The 19,909-nt window shown below is 37.9% G+C and overlaps 2 protein-coding genes across 2 annotated transcripts; one reads left to right on the top strand and one right to left on the bottom strand.

Moving 5' to 3' along the window:
- Positions 1 to 347: 347 nt before the first annotated feature.
- Positions 348 to 4,297, bottom strand: si:dkeyp-73b11.8 (kunitz-type serine protease inhibitor bitisilin-3). The gene is made up of 6 exons (XM_019272241.2): positions 4,175 to 4,297; positions 2,843 to 3,034; positions 1,995 to 2,171; positions 1,784 to 1,828; positions 1,555 to 1,633; positions 348 to 1,448 (listed from the first exon to the last, which is right to left on the bottom strand). The coding sequence occupies exons 1-6, from the start codon at positions 4,239 to 4,241 to the stop codon at positions 1,352 to 1,354; spliced, it is 657 nt and encodes a 218-aa protein (XP_019127786.1). The 5' UTR covers positions 4,242 to 4,297; the 3' UTR covers positions 348 to 1,351.
- Positions 4,298 to 5,502: 1,205 nt separating this feature from the next.
- Positions 5,503 to 18,077, top strand: ca12 (carbonic anhydrase XII). The gene is made up of 9 exons (XM_019272226.2): positions 5,503 to 5,905; positions 6,227 to 6,247; positions 8,986 to 9,165; positions 10,398 to 10,540; positions 13,095 to 13,190; positions 13,275 to 13,338; positions 13,455 to 13,612; positions 15,691 to 15,817; positions 16,440 to 18,077. Exons 1-9 carry the CDS (start codon positions 5,842 to 5,844, stop codon positions 17,075 to 17,077), a joined length of 1,491 nt encoding a protein of 496 aa, XP_019127771.1. The 5' UTR covers positions 5,503 to 5,841; the 3' UTR covers positions 17,078 to 18,077.
- Positions 18,078 to 19,909: the final 1,832 nt, after the last annotated feature.

The raw sequence follows: 19,909 nt of genomic DNA, 5'->3' as shown, positions 1-19,909 counted from the left end.
ATCAATTGACTGCAATGTGTGTCTGCTGAATGTTTACCAAATACTTGTTTTTAAATGACTATATTTTGACAAAATACTATTTCCACACATCACATTCCAGTCTTCACACATGCTCAAAATTTACATTCCATCGATAATCGTGTGAAACTTAACAACAAAATGAATGCGAACATCATATTCTGTTTAACTAATCAAACAACCTAACTCTTAAAATGTCAGCACCAGCACTAAAACATATTAGCCTTGAAATGTTTTATGCATATTTACACCACCTACAGTGAGTAATAAAAACACAACTCCAGAACATTTCCCCTAAAATAAGGTTAGTGATTATTATACAAAATTGCCTTTTTTGTTAATCATTTTATATCACAAATACAGAGCATGAGCAAATGGAATAAATGGTTGTTTTTGACACTTCCGAGATGTTTACAACCTAAAACAAAAAATACAAATGCTGAGCAAGAAAACATAATAACAGAGAGTGGGCAGTGAGCATCACTGCACAAAAACAGCTCTAAATATAGCCCTTTGAACTGGCACATGCCATCAGAAGACCTCAGACATTTTTCAGCAATTTCTTGAGCCATTGATGATGCATTTATATTTTGGAAACAGTGAAATGATAATGAGTATTTGAGCTTCCAATGACGCAGGTCTGCTCCTGTTTATGGTTGAACGTTTGTCTAAACCACTAATTTCATTTTTTTTCTTCCAAAAAAAATTTCTAACCAATGGGCGTCTCTCTTTTATGGCTGTGATCAACAATAAATGCCATTAATAATTAATGTGCAGACTGTTTTACAAATGTCTGAAATTTGTGAGAAATGATCCAAAACAGTCCAGCAAGCAGTAAAATATATTCAGCTTACTATCACACAAGACAAAGAAAAGTCTCACAACCTAAAGATGGAACAAAGGGAACTTTTGGAATTTTTCCTGGAAAAAAAATGATTTCAATGAACTAATTATCAGCATGGTTGCTGATAAACTTTCTGCCAAATCTAAGCTAATGTCAAGATAATCAATTAATCCACTAACTGTTTTAGCTCTGGTTTCTTTTGATATCACTGATTAGATTTATTTTGGATTGTTAAATGAGAGTAAAGGATGAAACTCCTAGGAAAAAATACAACTTAAGCAACATCACACATACTGTAGCGGTAAAACAAAATAGACTAATTAAACAGATTTGTAATGGCTATTACATGTCAGTAAAAAAATGTTCAAAAGTGGTACCATCGAATGGTTAAAAAAAAGTTCTAATCAGTTGATATGTTTGGTATCAAGACCAAGCAAAGCATCAAACCAAGCAAGACTCCACATTTTGCTATCGAGGTGACATGATTTTTTATGCCAATTCAATATTCTGCTCCTGAAGAGGTGCATCAGACTTGGGGTCTTTATTTTTTCCTCCTGCCTTCTTGTCCTTCTTGGAGCCCTTCTTCCTAAAAAGTAAAATAAATATTGAAAGAATTTAAAAAGGAGTAGTCATTTACTGTGTAACATTGCTTTTTAGTTGTAGTCATCCATAATTCTTCATGTAAAACTTACTTTGATTTAACAGTCAAGACAATGACAGTTATGAAGATTGATGCGATGATGACAGCAAGCAAAACGCCACAGATGATCGCTGTTAAAGAGGACAACATTTTCACAGGTGAGTAGGCAAAGGGATCTATTCTGCTTACATTGTCACTTTCAAAATGAGATGAAATTCAAAGCATATTGTAAATTAAGACTGTGTGTAGTTTGTCATTGAGTTCATTGTGTGTTTACTGACCAATAGGAGTGTCTGGCTCTTCCTCCTCCTCATCAGTCCCATCATCTTAGAACCAAAAGAATTAACATCATAAAAAAACATGATATCATTGTTTCATATTTTTAGTATCATTACTGACTTTTTTAAAAACATGCAATGACATTTTGATAACTTTATAAGTATAATTATCAGCAATTGAGTAAGATGTGCAAGTGCAGACTTTTTTGCTCACCGTGGACGCCAACACAGGTGGCGTTGCAGCTGTCATAGTCAAAAAATCGGTTTCCGTTTCCAATACATCCAGTCCAAAGGAATTTTTTGCATTTGTCATGAACAGAATCGTAGTAGAATCTCAAAAAGTTACCATTACATTTACCTACTTCCTTTTTGAAGTGGCAAGCGTCTCTGGCTGTAAAGAGAAAACCATCATCATCATTAGAAGTAGTCAGTGGCAGTGGTAGCAGTGGTTGGACTTTCACCAACATCAACTGCTTAGCTATTGATACATCAGAGAATCAGATGATTAAAACTTAGTTAAACAGCTTGTAAAAGCATCAGATGTAATTATTCACATTTTCATCTGTCAAAGATAGACCTGCTCTTTCACCACTTGGTGGCGTATTACTAAAACTCAATGCTGATACTTTTGGGTTTATTAAATTGACCCACAAAATGGAACTGGCATTGAATTAGTAGATTAGTGGATTTTTGTTTTTGTAATACAGGCTACTAGAGACATAATGCAGGGATTCCTGCTTAAAATCAGGGTTAAGTAGATTTCAAGATGACTCTTTCTTTATCTCTTGGAATTGCAATCAATAAGGTTTCATGATGATGTGTACTTTCATGGTCCTTCGGCCATAAAACTCTGCCTCATTAGCCAGTTTGTGTTCCAAAGTCCTCAGTCCTCAAAGGAAACAGCCAGAGAGCGGGGCAATTTTTTTTTCATGTTATATTCAACCACTTTAAGAGTCTTCGAAGTTACATTAGAGATTGAGCATATTTAAAAGAGTTAGTGGTTCAACAAAATGAATAATTGCGTTAATCCTATGTCACTGTAAAGTCATAAAATCATCTTACGGTTCACAGGGTAGAGAGTCTCTGGGTTGTTGGAACAGTTTCTTATGCATTCTCTTTCACTGTAAAAACGGTTGGCATTTCCACCTTCGCCTTTGTACATGAAAGGACTGCACCGCTGACTTTCCTGGTCAAAATACAAGGAAAACTCAAAATTCATGCCGGAACCTTCGTCCTTGGGCAAAAGACAGAATTCTGTTGGAGGATAAACATAAACTATTAGTTTGCAAAAGGTGATGCTCTGTTTTAACAACAGTCATTGTACAGTATTTTGGCTGTTAGTGGTAAAATGTCCATTGTACAGTCACTGTATGATGGGTGTTTCAGTAGAAATCATCAACCTGAGATCATATAACTAATGTTTAACTAACCTCATCACCAGACCCACTCCCTCTTTTTATGACAGCAATAAAAAGTATCATTCATGGTACATTTTCAGTCCTCCCGCCCTTCATAGCTTTCATAGTAAGGAAGTTGTTCCAAAAGATTCTTTTAAGACTTTTCACCCAAAATGCACTTGGGTTTGGAGGGAAACTAAATAACTACCTATTCACTGATGCTCAAACAGTGGGCCCCCCAGTCATTTGCACCCTTGTGAGGTGAGATGAAAGTCGTAGGTTGACATAGTTTCAGTTTATCTAGGTCAGACTCAGACAGAAATGATCTTAGTGTTTAAAAGTTTTGAATTATAGAGGAAGGAAGTGTCCAGTCAGCTTAGCACAATCGTTAACAGCATGTAAATAACATTACCAGGAAAGTAAACGTACAGTAAATACCATTATTTCCTTTTTGGTCATGGCTAAAAACAATCATTGTTGGCTTCAGTGTAAGTCAGTAAAAAGGGTAAAATACAATTATATCCTGCTGAGAGTTGCAGTCTTGTCTTGTATAAGGTTCTGAAACTTTTTTTCTTCCATCAAGTCTTTGATTTTTGATTGAACAGAATGATTTAGTCTCCCTAACCACGTAAAAAATACGCATCAGTCCTATACTGTATGCGATTCGGCCTACAGTTTATTAAGTTCCGCCATGTAACCGCCATGTTGACCTGCTGTGACTAAAGGTGAAACGTTATCTCCTTGATTCAGTTTCAGTTGTACTGAAACATTAGTAAAAAAAAAATTAACAATTATAAACAAGATATGTAAAACACATTTTTGCAGTTATGTTGAAACAACACACAAGACTAGGACTTCATGATTTTTCACGAAAGATTAGCCCACGTGCTAATAACCTTTGCCTGTCCTGAAAAGTTAACCTCGCGTCTATAAACAAATCTTTGGTTACTTTTTTAAATGAACAATTAATTAATTAATTAATTAACATCTTTTTTACCTGGAGTATATGAATGGCTGGCATGGAATGCAACAAAAGCAATCCCCAAGAACAAAAGGCGCTTCATCTTGCTGCTTGTCTTTGTGCCGTCTTTCCTGGACTGAATGAAGGTTGTAAACTACAGGTGGGGTGGGTTGTTAGTGCTGAACTTTGGACCGACATTTCTCTAATGGTGCCAATAGAAACAAAAGTTTATGGGGGGATGACATCTTCCTCTTTTTACGCTTTTTTTTTGACACCATGTGGTTTAGGCAACCACAATTACTGCAAATATGTCACATACACATATATATCTGACACATTCAGATGATCGGTAGCATCGGTAGTGTTCCTGTCTCTGCTGTTGCTGTGGCTGTTTTGACGTTAGTGTTTCTTGTCTGCTTGTAAAACGCTGTAACATTGTTACATATAGTATATATGCAAAAGCAGTGAATGTTGCACATTTTGTGTGATAGACAAAGTTTCCTTTAGCCATTTTTTTTAAATATTTCAGCATGTAACTAGATTACCAGCTCCATATACAGTAATGTGTGTTAATATTACTATTGTTGTGTGCTATATACACACCTCCATATCTTTGCACACCAGTTTTCCAGGCCTCATTCAGGGAACATTCAGGCTCCAGTTAAACATGATCCCTGCGTCACAGCAGCAACATACACATGTAGACTGACACACAGATTAGCATATAAACTAACAGTTACACTGTACGTTGGTTATTTTTGTCATTTTATGCAACCACATTTACATATTTTGCAAATATGTCACGTACACATCTGATCCATTCCCAGTATGTATGAGCGCTGGAGGTTTATAAGTCTCCACGTCACACTGAGTTGTACATTAGACTACAAATGGCCTCCAAACCCTCTTTGTAATGTCTACATAAACACCTTAAATTAAAGGTGCACACTAAGAAACGTCCCCTCTTTATCTGATGAATGTAAAACAGCTTCTAAGTGTTTGACTGTTCATATCTCAGCCTGCATCATTCTGCACAATGAAGCTCCAATAATGAGGTCATAATAAGCAAAACACATTAGTGAATGGGGCTATAGAATATTCTACATAGGACTTTAACCCCACCATGGCACTACTAATTTATGTATACTGTTGTGTTTTTTTTTTTTTTTTTTTTTGGTTGCCCCATAATATTAACTTTTCCTTGTAACCTCATGGTTGGACGGTATTGGACAGCATTTCAACCTGCACACAGGTGAGGCAAAGGGAAACCCCATTCATCGTGATTTTGCCAGTGTTAACTGCAGAATCTCTGGATGTAGAGCCCTCACACTTTACCTGTCAACAGCCACCTGTCTGTCTGTCTGTCTGTCTGTCTGTCTTCTGAACCTCCCGCGTCACAGACTTTGAAGGGTCGCAGACACCGCCGCATGTGCAACATTTCCCGCATCTCACGTCCGCTTAAAAATGAGTGACTTCGCTTGGATGCGGTCGCCGCTGTTGAGCTGTCACTCTCCGGTGACCAGATGACTCTGGAGGCTGGTTTTGTTGTTGCTTCTGACGTCAGCGAGAGCTACAATGAAGCTGACAACGATGGATATAAAAAGCCGGTTTTTGAAGGCTGGTGCTCTGGTGCTCCAAGCTCGTCCTCTGCACCGTGTTAACGTCAGGCTCACCACACACAAGGGAGGGCAGAGGAGATCAAGATGCACTCTCTGAGATTCACACCCATCCTGCTACTGCAGCTGACTTTCCTCGGTGTGCTACATGGTAAGACCTGTGAGGATGGAAATAGTTTTGGACGCACTTTTGGATTTGTTTAAGTGTATAAGAAGAAGGAACCTTTTGCTTTACAGCAGGATATATGATGCTTCATGACAGGTGTCTGCATCCACCTGCACATGCCCTTTCTGAGGAATCAGGGTGATATGAAATGTGGGAACTTATCTCTGACAATAACATTTTGGACTTCTCTTCCAAATAAATGTATCTGCCTTGTGTTTTTTGTGTATAATCTGTATGTCATATTATTATAATATGTATTAATATGAATATATTTAATTTTACAGTGAGTTTTTCTGTCTGTTTCAGGTGCCAAATGGACATACAGTGGTAAGTCTGATAATATTGTCCTTAATGTGAATGGTAGATCATAAATGATCTGATAAAAAAAAAAAAACTATATATTATATTATTAACTTAATAAACCGAATATGCTTAATAAATTGAATATATGCAAATGTCGTGGTCACTCACAGTGGTGTTCTACTCTTAAACCAGCATTAACCAGTAGTTAGAATTCAGTTAATTTAACTCTTTGATGGGCAACAACTATGTCATAGAAGAGGTTATTGTTGTTTTGGCCCCACAGCCATACTCACAATAAGACAAGGTTTATGAAGCGGGAAAACCCCCCATCTCTGCCCCTTCTTTGACCTCCAAAGACAACCAGTGCTGCCATGTCCCCCTTTCACCTCATGTAATGCAACTGCAGACTTCAATATAGATTCCGCAATTCTTTCATAAGTGGCTGTCTGCCTTTGTGTCATGCCTTAAGGACCATATGGGCAGGGACTTCTTGAACCATGACTATCTGTCTTATATAAACTGTGCTTAGAGCGTAACCTCTTGTCATTGTGTCACTGCTTCTCAAAAGTCTGTTGCATTCAGGGACTTAACGTTAAAACTAATAATTAGACAGGTACATTTGAACTGCAACTCATTGTAATATTATTTCTCTGTATCTTTGGACAAATATTAAACACAGTTTTGACTACAGGATTCTTTGGTCAAGCCTATTGTCTAACTTTAACTTCATGGTGCAAATTATTTCACACAGATGGATTTTAAAAAAAGTGACTTCTCTGCACAATAGTTTATGACTAAATATTTTAGTCAGAGGAAAATATATTTCCTTAATTTAAGCTTGTGATAGAGGTAGAGAGACACTGTTTTCCATAATTATAGCATTGGCTTGGTGTTAATGGGGGTAAATGACCCTTTGTGGTTTCTGTTCACACAGCTGTCTGTCTCCTACATGTGGGAGTTTGAAAAACTACACCTAAATAAAAAATAGAAATTACATTAGATACAAATTTACAAATTTCTAATTTATTTTATTTTAGAAAAGGGAATACCTTAACAAAGTTGTAAGAAAAATGATTATTCACTCAACACTGTACTTTTTTAAAAGTTATGTACATATAAACTATCCAAAATATTTAGAAAATACAGTAATTAAACAGAAAATTAGAAACCTGTGCTATTTTAATGATACTGAAATTAACAAAGAGTCCATGTGGGAAGGTTTGTGGTTTGTGGTTTACGACTGAGGAAAGATATAATATATATATATAAAACCTCTGGCCTCTTAAGTGCAGCGTGGTGGATTTCATCCTCAGTTACAGTCAAACCCTCAAGAGACTTTGTCATAGTAGTCAGTAGTCCAGAGGGCTGGTAGTGCTTTCTGTTGACCGGGGTGCAGCTGAGTCATATGATTTTTCTCCACCTCAACACTCCACCCTCTGGCAGAGGACAAAACCTTAACATGGGAGTATGATAAATGATGTTGATGAATGTTGTAGTTTTCCACCCTGCTACTATTTATTTATTTACACTATTTATTTTCCCACTCTGAACAATGATGTTATGTTTCAGTTTACTCTACAGAAGTCATATTTAACACCCCTTTAACACAAGGACGGTCTCATATTTTAAGAGATGTGTGCTACCAAGGACTGCCTAGAGGCCGCTGAAGGCCATTATTAAAGGGCAGACTGGGTCTAATTAAAACAGCAAACAAAATGGATACTGAATAATTATAGTCATCAGAGTAAGTTTCTTTTTTTTTAATGGAAGGATTTGCCTCGATTGAACTTTGAGTTTTGTTTCAGATGAGTATTCAGTGATTTCACAGCTTCACTGGATGCCTTTTGGCATGTCTTGTGCAATCAATCTACATTTGTCTCTAACTGACAGCCGGGGTGGGGGCAGGCTTCATGCTGTATCATTCATATTTAATCATCTGGCATACGGTGAATAGTGGACTTTTAGATGAATATTGGTCAGATAATGAATTGGTGGCAATGATGCAGAAGTGATTAGAACACTGGTACATTCAGGGGCTATCCTGGTGTTTTTTATTCCCCTACAATTATGTTACTTCAGATTTAATAGGATCCATTCACTTTATATTGAACGTCACGTCTGAAAAGCCCAGTGTGGATCATTATACTTCATTCAATAAACTGAATGGAACTGAAATATTCTTCTTATTAACACTTCTTTGTCTTCTGTATTATTTCCTCAGTGCTTCTTCAGACACCCTCATGCAGCTGAGGCCCTTTTGTAAACTGCACGACTTGACTTGCAAATGTGGCCATTTTCAGTGTCCTGTGCTTTATAGAAACCTCTCATTTGGAGAGAGACAGCATTCTCACTGGCTCTCCCCACAAACAACAGCCCGGTTCTCACTCTCGCTACTTCACAAAGGGCCAAGAGCGAAGCCACTGGCCTCTCCCATGCCACGTTCTGTGTAGATAATAATACTTTACTTTGATTACAGATAAAATGTTCAGTTGGCAAGGATAAGCCCTGGTCCTCTTTGGAGTCATCCCCTTTTCAACTTGATACCTTGCTAATTTTGCCCTTTAAAATGGAACAGATTAACATTTTAGAAGACATGCAACATATCCTTACTAGTGTTTTGGGGTGAAATACACATTTTATGGGACACTGATTTGCATAGGTCAACATATTAAAATAATGAAAATTTCATTTGGGCTACACTGAGGTGCAGACATTTCCCTAAGCTTTTTTATCTGTAATAATTTACATTGATGCTGTTGCAGGTCCAGATGGAGAGCAGCACTGGTCCAAGCATTATCCGTATTGTGGCGGCGCTTTCCAGTCTCCAATAAACATCAAGGCAGAGCTGCTGAGGTTCGACCCAACTTTGGGTCCAATTGCGGTTCAAAACTACAACCTGTTGCCCAATGAGCAGCTTACTCTTGGAAATAATGGACATGCTGGTGAGTATAAATCATCACTGTTCTTGCCAAAATGCATAATAAGGTACAGTATGTACAATTAAAAGTGCATTTCTAGGTAACAAAACTATATATCAAACTAAGCAAAGATTTTAAAACAGATCAAGTGTACACTGTACTGTTTGTCTTAGGATTTTGAAATTCTGCAAATTAAAGTGGTACACTAGTCAATGCATTCATTAGAAATAATCCCAAGTAAACACGGAGGAGTCTGTTCTTGCTGTGGAGACCTAATTTCTGGGTCAACCTAAAGTGAATGATCATGTGGATCTTTTGCCACAGCAATTTTCCATAATCACTCTCTTATTATCTTAGCTATAGTTTCAAAGAAAGAAAGAAAGAAAGAAAGAAAGAAAGAAAGAAAGAAAGAGCTCCACGTTCAGTTTAGTCATCGTCTTTGCCTCCACTGGGTCTGATGCATCTTAACAAAGTAAACCAAACCAAAATAACCCAGCTTTCTGTTGAGCTCCATGGCTGTAATGTCCAATATCTATGTGTCTGTAGTCTCAAATTTGATTGCTAAATATAGCAATCACAACATCAACAGCTGTGCCCATGTGCCACAAAATAAAATATTTTGATGACTCAGGTAGAAGAATATGATTATTGCACAAAATTACAGTTTGTTGAATGATTCAGTTTTGTTTGAACATAAGAAACTGTTTCAGGAAAAAAAAAGTGAGGTTATCTCTGGCACCATACAGTATCCTGTAGAACTGGATTAGTTTGTCTCTTACATGTAACTTAAAGCTTGATATAGAAATTATATATAACAAAGTGACAGTGACAAACACTGCATGTAATGTTTGCCCTGTGTAGGTCACGATTCGGTTGCTGTAATATCAGTGTAAGTAAACTGTTAGCCACTGACGGGGTGCAGAGACCAGACAAGTGCTTATGTGTGCATGTCAGATAGGCCTCAACGCCACAAGATGAGCATCATCAGTGTGACGCATGTCTGGAATAGGCTGACAGAGGTTTTTCACTTGTAAACATTCATCATACGCTGACAAGAGACGTAGAAACCACTTCTGCATCAGTCCACCATAAAGTACAGTATGCGAAACATAGCTACACAGCTTTTGCAGACCGAGGCCTACTGACTTCCTCAGTTTAGATAGAGATAATGTTTCTTGATCCCTCTGATATTAACTGAAGTTACCACTACACCGCTCTGTTATGTGTGGTGGGGTTTCATGTCTCTTGATCCACAGTACAAATATCACTGCCCTCTAAGATGTACATCTCCAGCCTGCCTCATCGTTACACTGCTACTCAACTCCATTTTCACTGGGGCACCTCCAGCAGACCTTTAGGCTCTGAACACATGGTGAACAACAAGCAGTACGCAGCAGAGGTAAATAAGGCAAACAACACCTTCCCTCTTGATTATGGTAAATACAGTGATGGAAAATAACTATATATCCACTCTAGTACTATACCCAAGTACAATTCCAAGATAATTGTACTTGTACTTTGTACTCCACTACATTTCAGAGACAAACAATATACTTTATTTATACTTTACTTACTGCACTGCATTTATCAGACAGTTATAGTTAATAGTTACTTTGATTTTACATGTGAAACTGTGTGTACAACATGATGCATTGTTATAGAATACATTACCTAACAGTGTTGCAAGAGAAATAATATACAGGATCTATAAGATATATATACTGTATATAGTATGATGCATGCGATACCCTGAATTCTGCCATTCACGTAAGTACTTTTACTTTTGATACTTTAACTACATTTTACTTTACTTAATATACTTTATAAGTATCATTTTGAATGCAGGACTTTTACTTGGTCAATGAATATTTAGTTAATATTGATGCCTGATGCTGTAGGCTGTAATCAGCCAACAGCCTACAGCCTGGTGACTGATTACAGCCTACAACCTCAGGCAGCAGCACCTCTGGTACCAGACAAATGATTTAATACTTTGTGACTTAAACATGTGACATTTGACAGGCTTTCAGATGCTACTTAAGCAGAAGAAACTCTGCGTCTGCATATTACTGCTCCAGCTTCTTGACACTGTGGCAGACATTTCATTTGACATCTACTCACCAGTCAGACAGCGTCAGAAAAAGCTCATCCCACTTTTATTGTGTAACTGGCTGCAAAAAACACAATTGACTTATATATAAAACACATTCTAATTAAAGGACTTAGAAGTTTCTTACAATAAAGGAGTTGTGAGTCTTTAAAATCTTAACTACTAGGCTTATAACGAGAGGACAGTTAAGGTCATAGTTATTCTTTCAAAATAAATCATCCTTTTAGCAATCAAATTACAATATTTTAGCACTTAGTTGCTCATACTAAAAGGCAACTACATAATTTCTGTCAGCCTTGGTATGTACAGTATGACAGCATGTCTTATTTCTGCTGGGTTTAAGGGGATTAAAGTACCAGACTATTATATGCTTTGGTTTTCAGCCACCTCTCGTAAGGAGTGGCTGTCTGTGCTATTTAATGTGTCAAGCACTGTAAGCAGTTTTCACACACTAGTTTGCTCTATTTCCTTTTGTACTTGAAGTACACCAGACAGTGAAGTTTAAAAGTACGAGCCTCTTTTATGATATAAACAAAAACAGGAGACTTATTTTATATAATAAGGTATCATTTGAATTACAGTGGGTCTATGTTGAAATGGTTACAACCTGTGTGCTTTTATGTGACCATGCCCCAGCTGCAGCAGAGCCACATATAAGGTGCTGTGGTTTGACCTGGGTTTCAGAGTGGACACGTTGAGAGCATGCATCTTTTCAAGTCTCTCCAGACTCCAGAACCACAGTTCCTTGATGACATGTTGTTTTGGAGGGATGGAATGATGGGAAATTGAACATTTCCCAGAAATAGTGCACCTTATGCCCAAGAAAGAACAAAGCCTGTAAATACAATTTTATCGTATTTGGACAGCATTACAAACATGAATTTGCGTTGCAGCAATTACACACAATACTGTCTCCAGAACTACTGACAGTCTGACATTTTTAATGTGCTGTAATAGCCCGCCTACAGTAATATATCCCCAGTATTTCCAATGTGATTTTATTTTTTTCATAGACTATCCACCATTATTACATCCCTTGAACAGCACCAGCTATTTCCAATCCAATTAACACCTACCATTCGTGGAACACACGTTATAATTAGCAACAACAGTAAGCAGCAGATTAGTTTTTATAAAAAGAAAATCGAAAAGAAATCTAAAGAGGTGAGATGGTGTAAATATGTAACCTCTTTAGCATGCTCCCTGAAACTGCTGTTCACACAAGAAAATGGAATAAAATAAAAACAGTCTAAGATAGGTCATTCTCCTCAAAATAAAATTTTAACAAAGTTTTTTTTAGTTAAATAATAACAGTAACAAAAACACTTTCCCTTGTTATTCATACCGTTGTGTAGATTTATTTGATCCAGTCTTAATGTCTGTTTTTCCCATTTTTCTTACAATGTGCTTCTTGTTTGTCACCTTTTCCATTAAGTAGATTTTTACTAGCTCATGGACTAGCACTATTTCCAAAAAAAAAAAAAATCCTGATTGCGTTTTTACTTGCTAATAAAACATCTGTCACTTCCCTTTATACTTTCTTCAGAGAAATAGCAGGACAGTGTACCATACATCTCATAGAGACCTTATATCTTACTCCAGGTACTATTTTCCAAAACATTTCTGATATTTGCAAATGTCGTTGATGTACACCAAATGATCCACTTTCTCAACCTGTCTCATTTCTGTGTTAATGCATATTTTTATATTGGGTGTAATAAAGAAATAAATCAGATTTATTTAAACCAGTCATCTCAAGGTCTGACTACATGCAACTACATACATGCTACTTTTCTTTCGTTTCCTCCTCAAAATCTTGATGTGTTTCTCTCTTCTCTCACAGATGCATATCGTACACTTCAATTCAGATAAGTATCCCAATATGTCCATGGCTGTAGACAAATCAGATGGCCTGGCTGTGCTGGGTGTCCTGATTGAGGTGAGACATTGTGGACTGGGTGGGGATATTGATGTGTGAATTTCTGGGGAGGAGCAGAAGCATATAATTGTGTCTGTCATACAGGTTGGAGAGTTCAATCCGGCCTTTGAACAGTTTCTGAAATTCATCAATGGTATTAAATACAGGGGTGAGTCTTTACTTTTTCTGGTTTTGAGGTCAGAATCTCCAAGCTCTTATTCAGTTCATTCATGTGGCCATTATGGATTTGTTCCAAATTACTTCTGTTTTTATGTCATCTGGTAGATCAAAAAGTTCAGGTGCCTGGATTCAACATCAGAGCACTGCTGCCTGCACGTTTGGATGAGTATTATCGCTACGATGGGTCACTGACGACTCCTCCGTGTTACCCCAGTGTCCTGTGGACTGTGTTCAGGAATCATGTAACAATATCGCGCAAACAGGTGCTCCATTACTGTTATTGGATACGATTAAGCTGTCTTTATTATCAGGATATGTACCACAGTCCTTTAAGGTAGCTGTAATTAAACCTCTTCTTAAAAAGCCCACTCCAGACCCAGAAGTTTTAGCCAACTACAGACTGATATCAAACCATCCCTTTCTGTCTAAGATACTTGAGAAAGCAGTCAGGATTTAGAGTGTATCATAGCACAGAAACCGCATTAGTCAAAATTACAAATGACCTCCTAATGGCATCAGACAAAGGACTCATCTCTGTACTTGTCCTGTTAAATCTTAGTGCCACATTTGACACCATTGACCATCGAATTCTTTTAGAGAGACTGGAACACGAAATTGGCATCAAAGGAACCGCCCAAAGCTGGTTTAGGTCGTATTTCTTAGATTGATCTCAGTTTGTTCACGTCAATGATGAATCCTCCATGCATACCAAAGTTTGTCATGGAGTCCCACAAGGTTCTGTACTAGGACCACTTCTATTTAATTTATATATGCTTCCTTTAGAGAACATTATTAGGAATCACTCTATCAATTTTCATTGTTATGCTGACGACACCCAATTATATTTATCGATCAAGCCTGATGAAACCAATCAATTAATTAAACTCCAAGCAAAAAAAAAGTTGGATGACCTACAATTTTCTGACGTTAAATTCAGACAAAACTGAAGTTCTTGTAATTGGACCCAAACACCTCAGAAACTCTCTTTCTAGAGACTTAGTTACTTTAGAATTTCGAGGACTGCATTCTTCCACTTACGTAACATCGCTAAAATCAGACGCATCGTCTCTCAAGCGGATGCAGAAAAACTAGTCCACGCATGTGTTACTTCTAGGCTGGGCTATTGTAACTCTTTGTTATCAGGCTGCTCTAATAAGTCTCTTAGGACTTTACAGTTCATTCAGAATGCTGTTGCACGTGTTCTGACAGGAACCAAGATCAGAGATCACATCTCTCCCATTTTGGCTTCCTTGCATTGGCTATCTAGTAAATCTAGAATAGAATTTAAAATTCTTCTCCTTACTTACAAAGCTCTTCATGGTCAGGCACCATCATATCTAAAAGAGCTCATAGTACCTTACTACCCCTCTAGAACACTGCGCTCTCAGGACGCTGGGTTCCTTGTGGTTCCTATAGTTTCCAAAAGTAGATTGGGAGCCAGAGCTTTCAGCTATCAGGCTCCTCTTCTGTGGAACAAACTACCATTCTGGGTTCGGGAGGCAGACACGGTCAACACTTTTAAGAGTAGACTTAAGACTTTCCTTTTTGATAAAGCTTATAGTTAGTGCTGGCTCAGGTCATCCCTTAGTTATGCTGCCATAGGATTAGACTGCCGGGGGACTCTCCTTCCTTTCTCTCGCTCTCTCTCTCTCTCCCTCTTTCTCCCTCTCTCTTTCCCTCTCTCCCTCTCTCTCCCCCTCTCTCCCCCTCTCTCCCTCCCCCTCTCTCTCCCTCTCTTACCATCTGTGGACATACATGTCTCATTAATGCATGTTACTAACCAAACTTCCCCAGAGTTTCTGTGCTCTGTTGTCCAGCAGGTTCTCGTGGATCGTGGCTACTGCTGTGATCCTGCACGATGTCCACTACACATATTATTACTGTTATTATTGCTACCATATCTGCTACTGTGGTCATTTTATCATTTATTGTGATTCGTTGTCATTTTGTCAGTCATTGTAATTCTACAATATGTTTGTGTTGATTTGTCCTGTACACGTGACATCCATTGCACGTCTGTTCGTCCTGGGAGAGGGATCCCTCCTCTGTGGCTCTTTCTGAGGTTTCTTCCACCTTTTTTCCCTGTTAAAAGGGTTTTTTTGTGGGCAAGTTTTTCCTCACTCGAACCGAGGGTCTAAGGACAGAGGGTGTCACTCCCTGTACAGATTGTAAAGCCCTCCAAGGAAAATGTACTTTGTGACTTTGGGCTATACAAATAAAATTGAAAATTGAAATTGAAATTAAATACTCACATTTTAATAAGGCACGCCTGTTACATTTAACCTTAATTAGTGTGGAAAAACCCTCCGTAACAAGCTTTTGTTTTGTTGTGTCTTCATAGTTTCTGGCCCTGGCAACTGCCCTCTACTCCTCCCATGCCCAGGACTCAGCCCCTGTGCCTCTGAATGGCAACTACAGGAAACCGCAGCTCGCTGACAGCCGACTTGTACTGGTATCTTTTAAGGATGGTAAGTATGGTCTTCAAAATGAGCTTGCTTTATTGTTGGGTAACATAAATGACATGGCCACCGTGCTGCTTCAAAAATGGCAAAAGGACAGGTTTGATGGGCATTTCTCCTTCCGCTAAGCATGCACACTCGTACGGCAGCACCTGCTTGTGAGAGAATTTTTATGATGATGTTCATCTTAATCATCTTTAAAGTTGATGAGCTTCTTGAAAAGTTGTCTATCTTTTAAGACACAGCAAATTAACTGTCCCTCTGACATACTGAGAAAGTCTGCAGCCCTTAAATTTATCCTTAAAGGCTTACTTTGATGTGGTTGTCTGGTTTACCACACTCTATGGTATTTAGGTCTATATAGTGTGGTATGAATGTGCATGTTTTCCTCATTTCAAAGCTATTCTCTGAGATCTATGCTTCTCTGGCACATGTGTTTGGACACGGCAGTCTGGAATCCTCTGCTATAAGCTTTCATGAGCGGCATTTAGCAGGTGATGGCTTGTGCTTTTAGTTTGTTACTGCAGGCAGTGCTGTTGCATGCTGGGTGTGAAGACCCATAGTCGTTCCAAGAAATATCCCACAGGCTGGGATGTTTAACAAGCTGTGATTGGCTGTGTGTCTGATGCAGGCAGAGGACTGCACGGTATTCCCACAGTGACATCTTCATTCACAAGGAAGCAAATAGTTCAGCAGCTGTTGGTTGGCGACCTAGCAGACCTGGCCGACGAAGGGCTCTATAAGCTTCTACCAAGTGGCTCAGAGAAACTACTTGCTGGCAAGAAGAAAGACCTCAAGTACCAGAAGAGTGAGAGTCTAGCCAAATACAAACAAACAACACTGAAACCAACCAAGACGAGCCAGACCAGCCGCTTTGTGGGAAAGTTAGGGCTGGCTGAAGGTGCAGTGTGCTACATCTCACTGGAGCAGAGAGTTTTCAATCAGTTAAAACTATCCCACGCTGAAACCCAGATAGTTCAGGCTCTCAGAGATGAAGTCTTTGTCCAGCTCAACCTCAGGAGCTACCTGGGCTGTAAGTCAGACTTAGCCCTCCCCACCGTTAGACACATTCTTCGTGTACGGCCACCAACCAATGAGGCGTTTGAGTTAGATCGCTCTCTGACAAAAGCTTTGATGGACCAGAAGAAGACTAGGCAAAGTGTGCCAGTGACAAAGACTGGCAGTCTCTCCCCTGCTATTGTTCCCAGAAAACGACACAGCCAGGGTTATCCACATCCTTGGCTTTTTCCAATGGAGTGGGAAGACTAGAGAGATTCCTGACATTGCTGCGACTCACATTATGTCACTTTGCGTGGCAGACATCATTTGTCTGTCCCACAAAGAAAGACAAATTTTCAAGCCACACCCTGAATTTCCTTTGACAAATCTTTCTCACAAATGTATTTAATATTAAATTATTCTTTCTAGTATGTGCACTTAAATATAATAGTGTATATTATAAAAAGACTGTAATATGAGTTAAGTTACTGTAGTTATTGTTTTATTGCCTATCAATAACCGGTCATCACCAGTGTCTGTGCTCAATACTGTAATCAGATTCTGAAACATCAAGACAAATCTCAATATGTAGATTTTTGTCATAAAAATCTGCAAAAATGAGAAACTGTAGGGCTGTATACAATTTTTCTTTGTCCTACCATGCTTTAAAATAAGCTGCTACAAAGCACATATTTCATGCCTTTGAATCTTTATACATGTAGCGCACAAAATGCCTAGCAATGAGTATTTATAGTTTCATACTGTACGCCAAGTTCTGTTCTATACTATGATAATTGTGGAGCTGTCCTAGTAATTAGAAATGAAGCGAACCCAAAAGAATTTGCAAGAGCTTAAGTGCTTTACGTCACATCGCTGTCTTGTCTTCCATTTTGTTCTGTTGTTCAAAATACTTTTTACGGAACATCTACTGTATATAGGGATCTGTTTTAAATAAAAGCATTTTAAATGAAGCTTACATGGCAGATTTCTTTCCTACTGCATTTGCACCTTTCACTGTAAACGTACATAACTAGAATTATTTGAAAAATGTAGACTTTTTCATGAACACACTAAGCAAAACTGTCTCAGCACCATCATACTATCATCTTTATATCTAAAGATATTTTTCTAAGCTGTGCCAAAAGGCGGAAATCAGAGAATGGATTGTATTTGCACTAAATGGGAGAAACGTATTGTGTTGTTTCTAGTAAAACAATGAAACATTACATTACATTAGTTTGATATATAACATGACTTGTGCTAAAATTGTGTTCTTTTAAGAGTTGAGTATGTGTATGTGTGTGTGTGTGTGTGTGTGTGTGTGTGTGTAGGTGTGTGTGTGAACAAACTAGACAACATTACCAATCCAGGAATGACTTGGTACTGGCTACATGGATGAGGTGCTTTTACCGATATCATGTTAAAGCAGATGTTAAAACTTCATCATGATTGAATTTACATTCACGTTATAATTTGATTTATCTCTCATGAATCCCCTTTTCCTTTGGTACCATATCTGAGGTTCGTCTGTTCGTCTGTGAATTTCACCTTATTTTCTCTCTTTTTCTCTGTTACTCAGCTGACCTATCTTGGATAAACACTGGTATGCTGCTTTTGTCTATTTTTCCTTATTGTGCGTCATCTTTTAATGTCATACACAACATCAAGGGATCCTCCCTTTGTACCACTAACATCTCATGTGAACAAACACGCTGTGTGAGAGTTAAAATGACCTTTTCTCTGACTGCATTTAACTCAGGGAACTAGTCTATAAAGGAAAAGGGTCATTGCTCCAAAATCAAATTGCATGGCTCCTACTTTAAAGCTAATAGATGACCAAACTTAAACCGTATTAATGGAATAAATAACAATGCAACAGGTATTTCTTATATCACTAAAATACTTAACTACATCTTAACAAATTAGTGGTCTGATTGGTCTGTATTAATTTATTTATCCACTAAATGTTTTAATTGCTCACACATGTGGATACATACATATCAAATACCCCAAATATCATATAATCCTTTCTGTTTCTGTTGCTCCATGTTCTGCAGGTTTACTGGTTCCCATACTGGTGGGCTCTGCACTGGGACTTGTTCTCATTGTCTCTTTAATTTACTGTCTATTAAGACAAAAAAGGTAAGCAAAGGGCAAAAACTACAAAACAAGATCACAATTACGCTTCTCAAACTCATTCCCTGCACAAAATACTTGATTAGGTGCTCTTTGTTTAACTAGACAACTGATCATCTTGATCATTTTCATCACAAGTACTTCAGAGGGATCAAACATGGTGTATATCATAATGCTTGAACAATTTTGTATGCCTGATCCTCCCAAAAAAATGAAGTAAGTTAGTTTAAAGGTCCGAATTGATTGCTCGTGTCTTTTCAAAGCTTTCCATGATTTATTTGAGGTGGTGATAGGTGGTGGTGATATATATATAACCATAATTTGCAGAGGGTATTTCAAGAGAATGGTTAACCTTAATTGACCCTAACATCCAGGGTCAGAGTTGTTTTTAAAGATTCAAAGACTTTATAGGGATTGTGTCCTCATTAGTTGGAATTTTTGGGAACGTGCACTCACTTGTGCCGCTCGTAGTCAGCCTTGACAGTGTGACGTTGCATAAATTATAAGCCCATTTTCTGTAATTGTGGTTTTCCATAAAAGAAAACTAGTTGCTTGGGGAATACTCTCTTGGGTTTGCATTACTGTGTGACTTGCAGAAGGTTTTTTTCTTTTTTTTCTCTTGCGGTACAAAGTTAAGGATGCATTTGGGAAATTGAGAAAACTAACTTTGGAAGAAAGTGTAATACAGTACCCAAAGAAATTCTTTAAAAAAAAGTAATTTGTGGGAAAGATGAGATGACAATGCTTCCCTTTTACACAGTTGAACAAAATGATACACCTGCTAATCTCTTCAGGTTTTAGTCTGCCAGGAACTGAATGTATAGAGGAACCTTTGTTTTACAACTTCTACATTCAGGAGGAAATAGAATAAATATATGCATAGATATCTTATGCAAAACCTTAATGGTTTAACTGAGTATTTAAAAGTAGAATTAAAGAAAGTTTAGAAATTTGCAACATTTAGGG

The sequence above is a fragment of the Larimichthys crocea genome, chromosome XXI (assembly GCF_000972845.2).
Source record: "Larimichthys crocea isolate SSNF chromosome XXI, L_crocea_2.0, whole genome shotgun sequence".
In the NCBI taxonomy this organism is placed as follows: Eukaryota; Metazoa; Chordata; class Actinopteri; family Sciaenidae; genus Larimichthys; species Larimichthys crocea.
The sequence above is the reverse complement of the archived record's forward strand: the minus strand, read 5'-3'. Positions and strand labels throughout refer to the sequence as shown.

Excerpts from the sequence above, each read along its gene's own strand:
- si:dkeyp-73b11.8 (XM_019272241.2), bottom strand. The coding sequence starts at position 4,241 with ATGAAGCGCCTTTTGTTCTTGGGGATTGCTTTTGTTGCATTCCATGCC. Across the intron at positions 2,172-2,842 it reads GACTCTCTACCCTGTGAACC|CCAGAGACGCTTGCCACTTC; the intron begins GTAAGATGATTT and ends TTCTCTTTACAG. Across the intron at positions 1,449-1,554 it reads GTCTTGACTGTTAAATCAAA|GAAGAAGGGCTCCAAGAAGG; the intron begins GTAAGTTTTACA and ends TTTACTTTTTAG.
- ca12 (XM_019272226.2), top strand. The coding sequence starts at position 5,842 with ATGCACTCTCTGAGATTCACACCCATCCTGCTACTGCAGCTGACTTTC. Across the intron at positions 5,906-6,226 it reads TTTCCTCGGTGTGCTACATG|GTGCCAAATGGACATACAGT; the intron begins GTAAGACCTGTG and ends TGTCTGTTTCAG. Across the intron at positions 6,248-8,985 it reads TGCCAAATGGACATACAGTG|GTCCAGATGGAGAGCAGCAC; the intron begins GTAAGTCTGATA and ends ATGCTGTTGCAG.